This window comes from Cotesia typhae, unplaced genomic scaffold (genome assembly GCF_013202065.1).
Source record: "Cotesia typhae breed Kobodo isofemale line unplaced genomic scaffold, CoteBio_Ctyphae contig_43, whole genome shotgun sequence".
Lineage (NCBI taxonomy): Eukaryota > Metazoa > Arthropoda > Insecta > Hymenoptera > Braconidae > Cotesia > Cotesia typhae.
The window spans coordinates 683,532-699,688 of NW_027423752.1; the positions used below are offsets into that span (position 1 = coordinate 683,532).

Below are 16,157 nucleotides of genomic sequence, written 5' to 3' on the forward strand. Positions count from 1 at the left end.
TAAAACAGTTATAGTGAATTGTACAAACTATTATTATACGCTATGGTGTATTATATTATTCATAGAAAAATATTCCATTGACGAATAAAGTCAGACGTAATAATCAAAGGTAGGCACTTGTCCTTGTAAAGTTCACCATGTGAGTTGTTGTATAATTACCATAAATTCCATGGATTATTCTTAATTCGGAGAAAGAAGAGAATGTGAAGCGATGAGTCGACACAAATAAATGTTTAACTTTCTCTGATGGAATCCAAAATATCGTGGAAACGGAACACATGGTCATCGTAATAATCCTGATTATTAACTCAACCTCACCAGCTCTTATTACTCATAAAATAAAATATAAATTATCTATAAAAAATAATACAGTAGTAGTCTTACTAAACAATGTAATTTAACGTAATGTAGAATTATCCTGAACTGAAAGTAAAATTTATGGAAACAAATTGCTAAATCATTCATGTAAGTACATGAGAATAATTGTGTGTTAATAATTAAATAATAATAATAACAATAATGGTATGTGAATTTTAAAATAAATTGTGTAGTAAAAAAAGATTTTAACAACAATATATAAATGTTTAAACATTACAAAATATATATTTATATATTATTTATAATTAACAATTTTAAACATCGTACTTATAAATTTATCTATTTGATTTTAGGAAAAAAAAATTAATAAGTGATATTTTTTTTGATAAAAATAAACTATGAAAAATAAGTATAACATAATACATTCAATTTAAATAACTAGAAAATCGAACGCGCTTGGCGCGCTTCTTTTAAAATATTTATTATTGATAATTTAATTAATCGATATTTTTACAAATTTTACTCAGTAATATTTAACTGTTGCCACAGTAACCGTTGCTATGGCAACGATGGCATAGTAACCGTTGCTAAGTTAACTGTTTTTATGGTAACTGTTGCCATAGTAACCGTTGCCATAGTAACCGTTGCTATGTTGACCGTTGTTATGGTAACCGTTGCCATAGTAATGGTTGCCATTGTAACCGTTGCCAAAGTGGTCACCATAGCAACGAAAAGTGACAACAATAAAAACATCACATCAATTTTTTAATAAAGTATAACAGTAATTATTATTAAAATTGACCTATCAAATAATTTACTAGTAATTTAAAAAAAAAAAAAAAGGAAAAAAATTTAACATGAATTAGCATGTCTCATAAATCACGCAATAAATTTGATTTTTAGTTTAGTAAAAAAGTGAATGACATAATCTACGACTTTCGCACAAAACCAGAGATCGGAGGCGGCCCGACGGACTTCTGGGTGATTGGAGCCGTGGGATCGACACCCTGGAGTGCGGGTGGGGTTGAAAGCGGATGAGGATGAGACGCCGAGGTAGACGGGAGCTCGTGTGACGGCGAAGACAGAGAATCTGATGATGAAAAAGACACGCTGGTCGGTGTCAACAGCTGTTGTGGTAACTGGGCATCAGCTTGGATTCCGTTGCTTCCATATATCTCTTTTAATATCAGCAACATCGTGTCTTCGGATTCCCTGGAAATATATGTCAAGTTGATTAAACTTTTACTCATGTTACATTTTAGTATTTCAATCAAACTACAGGCTAATTATTTTTATTTATTTGAATTAAAATTATTACACACAAAAAATACCTGAATAAATTGAAAGAAAAAAAAAAAAAAATTTATCATTAAATAGAAAGTTAAAACTTACCAATAACACACATGACTCGTTAAGGCAAATATATACTCATTAATATATTCAAATGGTGCTTCTTGTAACACATAATCAATACGCCGGCCTCCATTGAGTTTGCCCATCTTAATATTTATTTCACCAGCATCACTTAGCTGATCGTCGTGATAATAACGACCAGCCTCGCTGCTATCATTATCTTCATTCTTATCATTATTACTATTGGCTGATGATTCAGCAAGTCTTGATGATTTTTTAAATTCCTCCTCGACGACTTTGTCAATCTCCTGCTCGAGAGCTTTATTGTCTGGTTGGTAGAATGAAGTCAACTGAAAGACCGAGTTCCAAGTGACTTTCATTGAATTTAGGATTCTTTGTTTCAAATCAGCTCCAACTCTCGCCATCGTTTCTTTTAATTCTGCAATCATTAAAATTTAACATTTCATTTAATAAATTGTAAATTATTACTTTTATTCTATTAATTTATATTATATAATAATAAAATTAACCTTCATCTGAATTTTTTTTATTTTTATAACAAATAATTAAAAATTTCACATGGAGACATTTAAAAAGCTATAAATATTATTTTTGTTTTTTTAACAATTTTTGAATTTTTATAACTAAATTATAATCAAAAAAATTTTCTGGATGTAGAAATTATAAATATTATTTTTTTAACTATATTATTGAGAGAATAAGCAAAAGTTTGTAATCATTAAAAATCATTATAATGAAAAGTATTTAGGATGCATTCGAAAATGCTCTATCTTTAGATATATAATTAAGAAATGACCTTGTATCTTGTGAACTATTGTCATTTTTAATGATATAAGCTCATCCCGATGTTACACTCATCAAGACCTTTCATTTGAGTACCCACATCAATTTTTCATATATTTATATATATTATATATATATAATATATATAAATATATCAAAAATGCATGTGGATACTCAAATGAAAGGTCTTGATGAGTGTAATGTCGAGATGAGCTTATATCTTTAAAAATATCAATAATTAAGAAATAACTTTGTATTTTGTGAAATATTGCCATTGTTAATGATATAAGCTCATCCCGACATTACAATCATCAAGACCTTTCATTTGAGTACCCACATCAATTTTTCATATATTTATATATATATATATATATATATATATATATATATATATATATATATATATATATATATATATATATATATATATATATATATATGTATATATGTATATTTGAAAAATATATCAAAAATGCATGTGGGTACTCAAATGAAAGCTCTTGATTAATGTAACATCAGGATGAGTTTAAATTTCTAAGAATGTAAATTTCAATATAATTTAATTAATTAAAAAAAAAAAAATATAAATTACCTAAATGCATTCGTTTTCTTCCTTTATGATGCGGAATTAACTGAGGCGGATATTTGTGGGCCTCTGGATTAACCATAGGCTCAATTCTGTAGGCCACTGGATCGAACGGATGAAAAATATTGAAAAACGCCGGACAAGTTGGCAATCTAAAATCAGACCCTAGATTATCGATACCGCGAGTCGTCACGAACATTCCAACGGGGCTACCAAACGCAAAAAATGCCTTTGGGTAGAAATTAAGATGTGGATAAACAATAAAAGGCTGTCCCGTTCCAGCGCTACCCATTACGTAACTTATTCTTCGGCTGGTACGTCGCTCGAATTTAGCTCGCGGTATTGTCTGCATTTCACCGACGGTATCTTCATCTTCCTGCAATAAAGTAAATTAATTAAAATTTTTCTGCCTTCAAAAGTACACAACTCGAACGCTTATGAAATAGGAACAATCAGAGAAGAAAAATCACTTGAATACAAAAAAACAATACAAAAAAAAAAAAAAAAATAACAATGGTGCAATTTTTAAAAAACTATTGATGTCAGCTTTTTTTGTATGTAACGCTACCTGGCGGCCTTCATCATAAAAATTATTGTTTCAAAATATTCAATATGGTTGCGGCTCTCTGTTACCGTATTTGGACTTATTTCTTTTATTACAATTAAACTAAAAGGGCTACAATGATAATTTGCAATAATAATCTGGGTTTCGGTAATTAAAATCGATTGCAAAAAAAGTTTCACTTATTTAATGTATTTTTATAAAGATTTCGGTTGTATTAACATCATGATGTACGTACACCTAACCTACATGAAGAATATTGAAAACAAAGCAATTTTTTCGTAACCCCGGCATTACACTCATCGAGACCTTTTATTTGAGTACCCACATCATTTTTTCATATATTTTATATATATTATATATATGTAAATTTATCAAAATGCATGTGGGTACTCAAATGAAAGGCCTCGATGAGTGTAATGTTGAGATGAGCTTATATCTTCAAAAACGTCATTATTTAAGAAAGTACATTGCAATTTAACAAAATTTATTATTTAATAAAACAAAATTTTAATTTTTTATAGTTCACAAAGTGACTGCAAGGTTGCTAGTGAACCATTATAAGATTATTGATATACTTAAAAATTTTTCCCAAGACTCCAATAAATTTCATAAAAAGTTAGTACTCATTTAACTCTAGCGTAGCGTATGAACGTCCTTAATTGTTAGAAATATTTATGAGACTTTCCTTGCATATAATACTTTTATCGTATTTAAATGAAGTGTGAAGCCTGTAAATGTGAATTTATAAGCATGAGTGAATGAAATGACTTGAGAAAATAGACCCCATTGTCGGCGCTTCGAGTTGTGCAATAAATTAATTAGTTAAATAACAAAACTTGCATAACAAATATTAGAAATAAATGAAACTTACAGACTTGTCATTTTCAGAGGTAACATCTTCTCTGGGTTTATCAACAATCGGTTTCTGGTGGCAGAGCAAATCGAATAAAATTAAACTACCCAGCGAATGACCACCCAAATAAACACTCCCATTAAACATCGGATTGCGTTCTTTAAATAAAGCGTACTGTTTGTTCATCTCATTCCCAACAGCTTGCATAATGGTCTGACAGTAAACAGGACTGGTATAAAAAAGTATGTCAAGCAGTGTATCATTGGTGAAGTGCCTTAGCTTGGGTATGCTCTCTAATGTTATTGTTTTCAGTTTATTGTCTATTCCCGTGTCTTCTGAGTGGAGCGTCGAGTGCCATGATATTGGCAGCACTTCTATTCTGTGTACTCTACCCTGGTCGGTTGCTGTACGGTAATGAGTCTGGACCAATTGCAGAGATATACTTCGGAACTCGTCGACTGCAATAAAACATTCATTTATATCTGGTTAATATTAATAATAATAATAATAATATAAATACAGAGAAGAAATTTTCATAAACTTACCAACTTCTTCAACGCTACGGAACTTTAAATCACAGGCACTGCCTATACCGTGAACAAGGAACAGCAAGTGGTCTATTGCTTCAGGCTCTCCGTCGTCGATATTTAATTCGTCTAAGCCACGTTTAACGAGTTTTGGTCGATTTGCAACATTCTTAAAAAAAAAAAAAATCATAATTAAATTAATAGAAAGAACAATATACAAAAAAAAAAAAAAAAAAAGTATTTTAAAAATTTTTTTTTAAATAATTTTTTAAAAATAAATTATTTTGGTTTTTGTAACTTAAAATTAATAGCAATCCAAATAGGATACCTTAGTGTTAGTTTTGGACACTTTGAAATTCAATGATTGTACAGAAAATTGTAATGTTAAAATAATATTTTCATAGAATTTTAAACGCTTCCATTTATACAAACAGAATTTATGATTCTATTACGTTTATAAATTATTTATACAATTATTTGAATATCAAATGTCCAAAACGGTACAGTCTTCACAAACAGTATCTATGCCCTATACATTTTTAGTGCTTGAAAAGCTGCATCGAATGCCGTTAAGAAAATTAAAATCGAAGGACAGGTTCAAAAGATATCTTATTTTAAAAATATTCTAAAAAGAGCTCTTGAGAAACAATTCTCAGATTTCTTACCTCAAGGGCTCAAAAATAAACTCATTGGTAAATTTTTGAGTTTTTTGAACTAAAAAAATGTGGAAGTTTCAGGATAGTAAGGACACCCTTTCAGATATTTTTTCGGTCTATACAAACATGATATTTTTTATCAGAAGCTCAACATTTAGAAATGAAATGAAATTATCAAGAAAAAATTCCAGTAAGTCAACAAAAGCCAACAATATTAATGAAAAAATTCGGTAAAAAAATATTTATTAAAGAAAGAATGGGACTTGGTATTCTTGACGAGAAATTAATAACCACAACTACTTTAAAACCTTATAAGGTAGAACCACCGGTTTTTGACACCTTAGTGCTAGTTTTGGATACTTTAAAAATCAACTGGAGTAGAAAAAAATAAAAAAAAAATTCATCAAAAAAAGTTAAAATAAAACTGCTTACATAGCTATTGCTCCACGAAGAATTGAATTCAAGTGAAGTAGCAGGTGTATAATGAACTTGAACAGTATCGTTATGAAAAATGATGTGTTCATTATTATTAAGTTCAACCCGACGATTCCAAGAGTTACTCAAGCAAGCCTGCTTATACTCTTCTTCAAGCCTCGCTGCAATCTGTTCTTCATAAGGCGTGTACCGGGACTCAGTGGGGCCTTTGAAGAACCAAGAACACCTTCTGACCTGAGTGGGTGTAGCAGACCAGTAAACCGGCCTTCGTTGTCGCTTTATTATTTCCACATCATACCTGCCGCCGTCAGTAGCAATCACCGTCTCAGCGCTAATTTCCGTAGAATTGAAAGCCTGCTCCAAGTTGAGACTATCGTGCATGGAGAACGGCTGCCAGATGATCTTGGTCTCTATCTCGCGGCAGTGGAACCAGTGGTAGTAGACTGGACGGTACATTATTTTATTAGCAGACGCTAAATTTTCCAGACTTGCAGGAATAATTGTTTCAGTATGAACTCTTCCAGGCGCCAATTGACTGACGGATATCTGAGTGGGATTCAACGTAGCAGAGCCCGTAGACTCAGGCATCATACAGTTGACAAACGCAGGCTGCTGCAGTCCAGGACTCGCTGAGTCGAATGAAAAGCTTGGAGGTGTTGGCACCTGGCAAGGAGGATTGTAATTAGCTGGATTGTAAAAAGTACTTTGTACAGGAGAATTTAATTGAGTTGCTGATGAATCCTCAAGTTTTATTGAATCTTGAGACGCTCGGTGGTTAACAGTAACTAGATCACGTTTCTCGTTGTCGCTTTCATCTCTTGTAAAAGGAGAATTTATGTTACTGGAATAAAAATTGGTACTTTGTACGTCGACGCTTGAGTTCTTTGATTGGTTCCTGGAAAATGCTTCATTTGCTGCATTGAAATTGCTCAATAAATTCTGAGGCGGTGCATAGCAACTGCTGAAGATGTCGTTGTTCTGGCTGGGAGCCGAAAAGTAATTCGACAGCCCGCTAGGTGCCGCGTTGACTGAAGGAACTTGAGGGAGATTAGGTTGAGCTAAAGGAATTCGTTCTTGTACATGCGCAGGCGGAGCAAATTCTGCTGGAACTGGCGGAGCTGCAGCCACGTGTTGCACTTGAGGCAGTTGATTTACTGTTGGTGTAAAAATTTCCTGAGATACTACTGGAGCTGGATTGAATGGCTGGGTTATTGGTGGCTGCAATGGCGCTTGGTGGGATGATGTCAGGTTCGGTGGTGGCACATATCTTAGGCGTCTTTGATTTCCGAGGCGGTAACTTGAATTTTGTACTGCAAGAAATTTTTCTAATTAGTTTAGTTGATTCTAGATGTTTATTTATTAATTGATTGATATAATTGATAGTTGTGGTTTAGGAAAGTATGTACAAATTTTCCCAGTGATTAGAAGAGATAACTTTCTCTTAGTAAGTTTTCGTGAGGAATTTACATTTAATTTGATTATCGTAAATGTATGTTGACTTTTTTGTTTAAAGACCTCCCAGGCTTGGGAGAAATTTTTTTAGCGTTAAATTACTTTATGTAAATTTTAACAATTTTTTTTTTATTAACGTAGCACCTCGTTAGACTCGTTTTCTTAGGATTTTTTTTTAATTTGGTAGATTAATATTCATATAATTCTGCATCGATTGGCGCCATTTGAAAATTTTTGGTCATCTACCCGTGTAAAAAAAAAATGTCTTAAAATTGTCGTTTGTTTAAGATCTTAAACGTGACACAAACCAAAACTTTTTTAAGATGTCAAAAAAAAAAATTCTGAGAGCAGATTTTTAAATTTTGGCTCTCGAATTTGTTATAAAATAAGACGATATCACAGCGACAACTCCAGAAAATTATTATAGATTCTTAAAATAGTCTTAAAATAATCCAAAAATCGTCTTAAAAAAATCTTAAAATAGTTTTAAAAAAATTAAGAAGAAAATTTATTATTGTAAATTATTGAAGCAACTTATATTTCAAATATTTTGCGGTATTTTTCTTAACTCAGCTCTAGCTGTTATTATAACGCATATGCGGTTAGGAAAAAAAAAATTTACCGTGCATATTTGTGAAAGTAAAGTTAGCCGACATTTAAAAATTTAAATAATTTTTTCATAGAAAAATTACAAAAATTAAAAATTTAACTTTTAAAAAATTTGAAAAACTGAAAGTGAAATTTCTAAATAAAATTTTTTAATTTAATTAATAAAAAAAAAATTGTTAAACGCCGGCTGATTTTTGTATCATTGTATATTTAACGTATAACGACAAAGAAAATGTATTTAAAAAAAAAAAATGACGTAAATAATAAATTTTTTGTAAAGTTATCGTGTTTCAAAACTATGAATATTTTTCTATTGCTTGACGGGAACAAATATTTATTTAAATCATTTTCTCGTTTCTATAACATAAAATAAATTTTTGAAAATTACAAAATTAACCTTGATTAAATTATCCGTTTAATAAAAATTATTCCGGTTCCGTGCACTCATAAGAGTATAACAATAAACAAAATTACAAAAATTTTTTTTAAAATAAATTAACTCACTGGTATTTGTAATTGGAAATGACAATGGTGGAGTTGTTGGATTACTAGTTAAATTTAAACTATCAATACTCTCGGTTAAACTTCTACTAGAAGACTCATCGTAGCATTGATCATTCAGCGATATTTCCGATAAAGTTTCTGTTTTTGTTATTGTACCATTTGATCCATCTCTGTTATCAAGTTCAATGGTAGATAACACTGAAAGGAAGAAAATTATTAATAACAAACGCTTCTATGAATAATACGTACTAATAGTAACAATAACAATAACAAAAATAGATACAAAGAAGTTGACGCTTACCATCATTTCCACTCAGAAACGGCGTAGGATTCGCTAAAACAAAAAAAATAATCTTTATTATTAAGAGAGTAAGTGAAATTTTGTGGCCAGGATATTTTTATGATAAAATGGCTTTTTATGGTTAAATTTGGTATCTTTGAAAAGGTCTTGATCTGAAATTGGACCTTTTTAATGTTTCATACACAGTAAAAAATTTTGTGTTAAATATTTAACACTTGTATGTGTAAATTTATGACACTGAAGTTAGGAGATGTCTAAAAATTTTTTTTTATTAATTGAATTTAAATTAAAAAGATGTATAAAAAATTGCATTTATAGTTTTTCAAATTTTTTACATGTGAAAAATTTTTTAAAATTGTTTAAGTGAAATTTTTACAAAAAAAAAAAAATTCTAAAAATTTTGAAATGTCGGCTAACTTCATTTTCATGTAAATTTAACATTTATTGTGTTAAATTAACACGAAAAAGTGTTAAATATTTAACACAAAAATTTTTAATATAAAAAATTTTAATACAAAAATTTTTTAACGCAATGACGCAAAATTATTTACTGTGTATGCTTTTCTAAAATAGTTTATTTATTATGATAAATTTTCGAAGTAGTTATAAATAGATTCGAATTTTGCGATAAACAACATTTATTTATTTATTTATTTATTTATTTTGTTTTGTACACGTGGATGTATTTATAAGTCAAAAATTAATTTATTAAATTAAAAGACTAAGAAAAATTTAGTAACGGGTATATCTTCATCGTAAATTGTGTTAAATGTATTTTAGGGATAGTTATTTATGATTTAAATAGTTGAGAAAGAAAGGAAAATTTTGTGACGAGAATATTATTATTTGCAAAGAAATTTTTATAGTTTAATTTGGTATTATCAGAAAGGTTAAGACAAGAATTACTGCTTTTTTAGGGTTCTATATATTTTTCAGTGATAGTTAATTTTTTATGTTAAGTTTTTGGAGTTTTTAATAGTTTTTGGTTCTATAAATTTGTCCGGACAAATTTTACCATTAAATTATTTGTAAGTGATCCTGTGATAGCACTATTATTTTTTTAATTTGTCTATAAGTATCTAAATTATGTACAGTGTGATTAATGATTATAAATATGAAAAAATCATTATGAATAAGTTTTCTTATTCATAATTTGTAAATTTCAGCAGTCGCATATTGATTGCAGGGTTGCTAGTAATTAATTAAACAAACATTATTTTACAGACACAGGTGGGTATTTTTAACTATCGTAATAAATCGTTATCATTGTCATAGACTTGAGTTATCTTTAACCTGGATTTCCCATAAAATAATATCTGACGAATAATGTTAACAGGATGCTGTCCCACGGATTTATCTATAAATTTTTCTTACATTCAAAGTAGATCCACACCCACTAAATATATGACTAACATTCGACAATTGTGTAATCATTTACTTATGCTTTCATCATCGCGTGTCATCGTAAGAAGTAAATATATAAAATAAAAATACGGCAAAGTAAATAAAGAAAAAAAAAATGACAATACCGAACTGACTTTTCTTCTTTTAATGTAATCAGTAATCTTTTGTAAACCGGAAACTATTCGCTTATAAGTACAACCGAGGGTTTTTACTTGCCAGTTATAGTTTTTTACTCGAACGTTTAGTGTCTAGAGTTATTATGAATTACTATAAGCTTATTTTATTTCTGTGGTTTGTGACTGTGCTACAGATTATGGGCCAGCATGAGGATCATTTTAATGAAAAATGGATTGTTGTTAATAGAACTAATTTTTATAGGTGCTTGAGGTTCGTATTTTTTGTTTTGGTGAATTATTTAGTAATTATTTGGTGAACTATTTTTAATGTTTTTTTTTTTTTTTTTTTTTTTTTTTTTTTTTTTTTTTTTTTTTTTTTTTTTATTATTTGTGCTTAGGTACTGTATTGATGATTTTGAATCCCAGGCTGAGTATTTAAATATTTTGTGGAGTGATAATCAATTTCTTGGTAAATTTAACAATTTTTTTATTTCAAAATTTAATGCAAATTTTTTTTTTTTTTTTTTTTTTTTTTTTTTTAAATAAAAATTATCATTTTTTTAAATTTTAGATCATAAATTTATTGAAAATTTATTTGTAGTTAATTATTAAGTAAAAATTATGATTTTACAAAATTTAAGATCATAAATTTATTGCAAATTAATTTATATTTTATTTTTGAAAAAAAATTATAATTTTAAAAAAATTTGAGATCGAAAATTTATTGCAAATTTATTTATAGTAAATTATTAAGTAAAAATTATAGTTTTACAAAATTTAAGATCATAAATTTATTGCAAATTAATTTATAGTTTATTGTTGAGTAAAAATAATAATTTTATAAAATTAAAGATTGATTTTATAAAAATTAAATTTTATATAATATTAAAAAAAAATTAATTTAAAAATGCAATAAAGTCTAGTAATATACTCTTATGTCATTAAAAATAACTTTATATTTTATAACATACCAAAAAAAAATTTTACAAAGATCAAGGATCAGTACCGGCCATCGGAAAAGCATTAGAGTCAACATGCGACACCTCAATTAAAATTGACTGCAATAATTCATTTTCTGACTTGCCAACTAAATTGGTAATTACTATTCTATCATCTATTTATTAATGTATAATATTATCTAACAAAGTGATGAATTTCTTAGGAGTCAATGACTAGAAAATACGAGTTTGTAAATGAATTAAAATTTAAAGTCAACAGCGAGACTGAATTACTGCAATTTACAATAACGGGAAATATTTCATGGGTTATGCTGCAAATTCCTCTAGGTAAATATCACCACTATTATTATTAGTTATTTTATAATCTACAAATTACCTTAGCGTGTTTGAGGACATTGTTTATCTAACAATTACCCGCAATACTTAAAGAAATAAAATAAATTTATCGATTATTACATAAAATTTTTAAAAAATTTTAATGTTTATATTTATTAGGAGGAAGAAAAAGATCAACGGAAACTTTGTTGTCATTAAAAAAAAATATTCAGACATCAGAAAATTATTTTCTGATAAAAAATCCACCGCCCGGCGAGCTGAAACTTAAAATAAACGAGGAAGACTTAGATCCTTGGAATAATATAACTATGTTGGTAATAAATAAATCAACAAGTTTATCACGAATCGACTTACCTAGTCGTATAGATTCTCGTGAAGGTAAATATAAAACATTTTAATTAACGTTGTTACTCTATTGATTTAAAAAAAATTACCCGTCACTAATTTTTTGTCACCGTTTTCTAATAAACATTTTTAATTTACGGTTACAAATACTTATTATTATTTATAAAAACAGATACATGACTTTCCCATTGCCCAATAACCCATCAACTATTGTATTGACGGTATATACTACCACTATTGATATATATATATATATATATATATATATATATATATATATATATATATATATATATATATATATATATATATATATATATATATATATATATTTTAACATGACCAATCTTATTCAAACACTGCGCAAACTCATTCCCGATTATGCAATAGACAGTCGCATATGCCCTCTGATCAGGCCGCGTGATTCATATTTTTTGTTTCTTTATTCAGAAAATTATAAATATACTTTTAAGTATATGAATTTACGTCACTTATTGTTATTATTATTATTATTTTTAAGATTTATTTTTCTTAAAGACTGGTTTATAATACTTTTTAGATTTTTCAATTAATTCGCTATCCAGTCTAATACAACAATTTTTTTCCCTAATTTTTCGTAATATTATTAGCCTGTATTTCTCTCCAATGTAGCCAATTATTTAAAAAATCTAAAAATTATTTTTATTATTATTATTACTATTACTAGCAACCTTGCAGTCACTATGTGACTGCCGTGATTTGTGAACTATAAATAAATAAAATTTTTCTTTATTAAATAATGACTTTTGTTAAATTGCACTGTACTTTTTTAACTGTTGATGTTTTTAAAGATATGAGCTCATCCCGATGTTACACTCATTAAGAGCTTTCATTTGAGTACCCACATGCATTTTTGATATATTTTTCATATATACATATATATAATATATATAAATATATAAAATATATTAAAAATTAATGTGGGTACTCAAATGAAAGGTCTCGATGAGTGTAACTTCGGGATGAGCTTATATCTTTAAAAATGTCAATAGTTCACAAGATACACGGTAATTTCTTAATTAAGTATCTAATACACTGGCTACAAAATTTTGCCTATTCTCTTAATAATATAGATTATGGTTGTTATTCTTGAACTTTTTTTTAAATAAATTATTTTTCTTTCATTATGCTCAAGATGATTCTAGCTCAAAAATAAACCAGGAAATTTATGAAGTCGACGAAGTTTTAGTTTCTGGAAGCAAAAATATTGAAAGAATGGATTTAACGCAATTAGAAAATGAAAATGAACTCACTAAGAAGGATGTTATAGTTGACATCGCCTACGAGACAAAATTAGTAGTGATACCGGGATTCATTTATACAATTTGGTTCTCTGTTACAAATAACGTTAATTTTGACGTTCTGTACCAGTTTGACGCACGCAGTAGCCAATATCAAATTATTCGTGGTGTCGAACCCAGTTGGAGCCGCGCTGGACAGACGCTAACTATTCCAATACAAATAGCGGTGCCGAGAAACGCAAACGAATTTTATGTCAATACTGTCAATCTGTCGGTCAAAGGCACTAATTTTAGAGAAATTTCAAAATCTGCATATATTTATATACAGAATTCTACTGGCGAGGTAAATTATTTTTTTTTGTCCAGTAAAATTTAATTTATCTCTTGGAATTGAAATTTATTATTTTAATTTTTCTAAAAAATTTACAAATTTTTTTTTTTAATTTGTAAAATTTATTAAAATTCTGATAATCAATTTCTTTTTTTTAATTGTTCATTTTTTTATGCATTCTTAAAAAAAAATATATATATGTAAATATTTACAAAAAATTAAAAAAATTTTATTTTGTCATGAAAATGAAGTTAGCCGACATTTCAAAATTAAAAAAAAATTTTTTTTTTGAAAAAATGTTACTTGAAAAATTAAAAAAAAATTGTCACATATAAAAAACTTGAAAAACTATGAGTGCAATTTTTTATAAATATCTTTTGAGTTGTAATTTAATTAATAAAAATAATCAAAAATTTTTAGACGTCTGCTAACTTCAGTATCATTATTTTACCAGAACTGAAATAATAAATTTTTTTTTCAAAGAATGTGAGCTAAAATTTATAATAATTGGTTTTAGATAGTAAACAGTAAAGAACCAGAGATAGAAGTTTACTTCAATGATAATTGTTTCGGTAAATTAAGCCGAGACCGGTGCAGCTTGAGCCAATGGAGCGCTGAAATTCTCGTGAAAAATGACCAGTCTGGAGTTAAGAACGTGATATCAGAGCCGGCGGGTATCCAGCCTTTGACAAGCTTTATCGCTGGTACTAAATCTCCAGTTTACTTTTACTACAGTTCGACTTGCTGCAACAAACTCGTGACGCTCCGAGTTATTGACATCAACCAGAACTCTTTCACTAAAACAGTCGACGTGACAGGTAACGAAACAATAATTATTCTTACTCGCATTAAAATTAATTAATTAAATAAAAAATAATCAAAAGATATCAACAATAAATTGTTACTTAATTTTTTACAGCCTGGGACAATTTAACAATCGGGGAAATAATAGCTGCTGTAGTTGGAACGATACTTATTCTGGTTATTTTGATAATTATTGTCATTGTATGTGTTAATTGTGTGAAAAAACGTAAAAACGCAGACCTTACTTACACCCAACGATACGGATCACGACCAACGCCTTAGAGATAATTAACTAAGCGAAGTTAAATAGTTAACTGTTTATATTTTACGTAATATTTTTTAATATTAACATTAGTTAACTTGCGTCATGATTATCCGGATGCAATTGCTATTTATTTATAACTTTTACATCTCCCTTTCCTGAAGATATATATATTATATATATTTATGTATATATGTATATACCAAGTAATTGTTTATGAAAGCGGGATTATAAAATTCAAATGAGGTTGGAGTTAGCAGACACTTGACAATTTTTTGATTTTTCTTGAAAAATAAACTCGGCATAGAAATTATTTATAATTTTTCAGAGCTTCTAAAGATGAAATTTTTATGACACTGAAATTGACAGACATTAAAAATTTTTTTGAATTTTATAGAAATTTAATTATAAAAAAAATTATTAAAAAAAAGTTTCACATGTGAAAAGTAATTAAAAATTACAAGTGAAAATTTTTAAAAGCATTTTTTTAGTCATTAAAGTTAGCCGACGTTCTAAATTTCTTAAATTTTTTTAATAATTTAATTAAATCAAAAAAATATTTCTAAAAAATTGCATTTGCAGTTTTTTATACGTGCAAATGTTTTTTTTTTTCATTTTTTTGTGATAATTTTTTTAATAAAAAAAATTATAAAAATTTTAGTACCATAAATTCAAACGTAACCTGTAAATTTTTTAAACGTCGATTATTAAATAAATAATCAAATTTATTGATAATAAAATAAAATATTTTTTTGTAATTGTATATACGAGTAATTTATTTACATACCATTACCATCTTGCGAGGTTAACACAGGTTGTGCTACAGGTATCAACAAATTTGGAATTTCATGTTCTTCAAACGGAAAGCCTTGACCAGCAGCAGTCAGCAGTGGATTTTTCATTTTACGATTTAAATCACTCATTGTTTTTATTTTTATTTTTACTTTGTATTATTAATTATTATGATAAATCAAGTGACGATTTAATAGAAAATATTTAAGTAAATTTATTTAATTATAGTCACATATGTTACACCACACAATCATACATTATTGACGTTACTTTTTTTATGCGTGCTGTGTACTTTCATTATTGTAATTTATAACATATGATGATAACAATTTCACACGTATGATTTCACACACACAATTATTTGACGTATGACATACTCACATGTATAGAAATGTAAGAGCACATAAATTGTGTGAAGAAATGACAGATAACGCGGGTGATTGTCGGTAAAAAAGACTTTGTTTTTAAATTTGTCAATTTTAGCGCCAAAAAAAATGTTAATCACTTACTAATTAATTTTTAATATTTCTTCACTAAAAAAATAATTATTGTGAGTTAAAATTAT

General features: G+C 27.9%; 2 protein-coding genes across 2 annotated transcripts; one reads left to right on the top strand and one right to left on the bottom strand.

The window, feature by feature from the left end:
• Positions 1 to 575: 575 nt before the first annotated feature.
• LOC141528479 (triacylglycerol hydrolase DDHD2) lies at positions 576 to 15,898 on the bottom strand. Its single transcript, XM_074244549.1, has 9 exons — positions 15,588 to 15,898; positions 8,964 to 8,996; positions 8,663 to 8,860; positions 6,095 to 7,407; positions 5,025 to 5,175; positions 4,498 to 4,937; positions 3,068 to 3,437; positions 1,711 to 2,110; positions 576 to 1,530 (listed from the first exon to the last, which is right to left on the bottom strand). The coding sequence occupies exons 1-9, from the start codon at positions 15,721 to 15,723 to the stop codon at positions 1,248 to 1,250; spliced, it is 3,324 nt and encodes a 1,107-aa protein (XP_074100650.1). The 5' UTR covers positions 15,724 to 15,898; the 3' UTR covers positions 576 to 1,247.
• On the top strand, positions 9,632 to 15,487 carry LOC141528480 (uncharacterized). The gene is made up of 8 exons (XM_074244550.1): positions 9,632 to 10,754; positions 10,882 to 10,952; positions 11,475 to 11,578; positions 11,646 to 11,769; positions 11,938 to 12,156; positions 13,298 to 13,746; positions 14,252 to 14,552; positions 14,654 to 15,487. Exons 1-8 carry the CDS (start codon positions 10,627 to 10,629, stop codon positions 14,818 to 14,820), a joined length of 1,563 nt encoding a protein of 520 aa, XP_074100651.1. The 5' UTR covers positions 9,632 to 10,626; the 3' UTR covers positions 14,821 to 15,487.
• Positions 15,899 to 16,157: the final 259 nt, after the last annotated feature.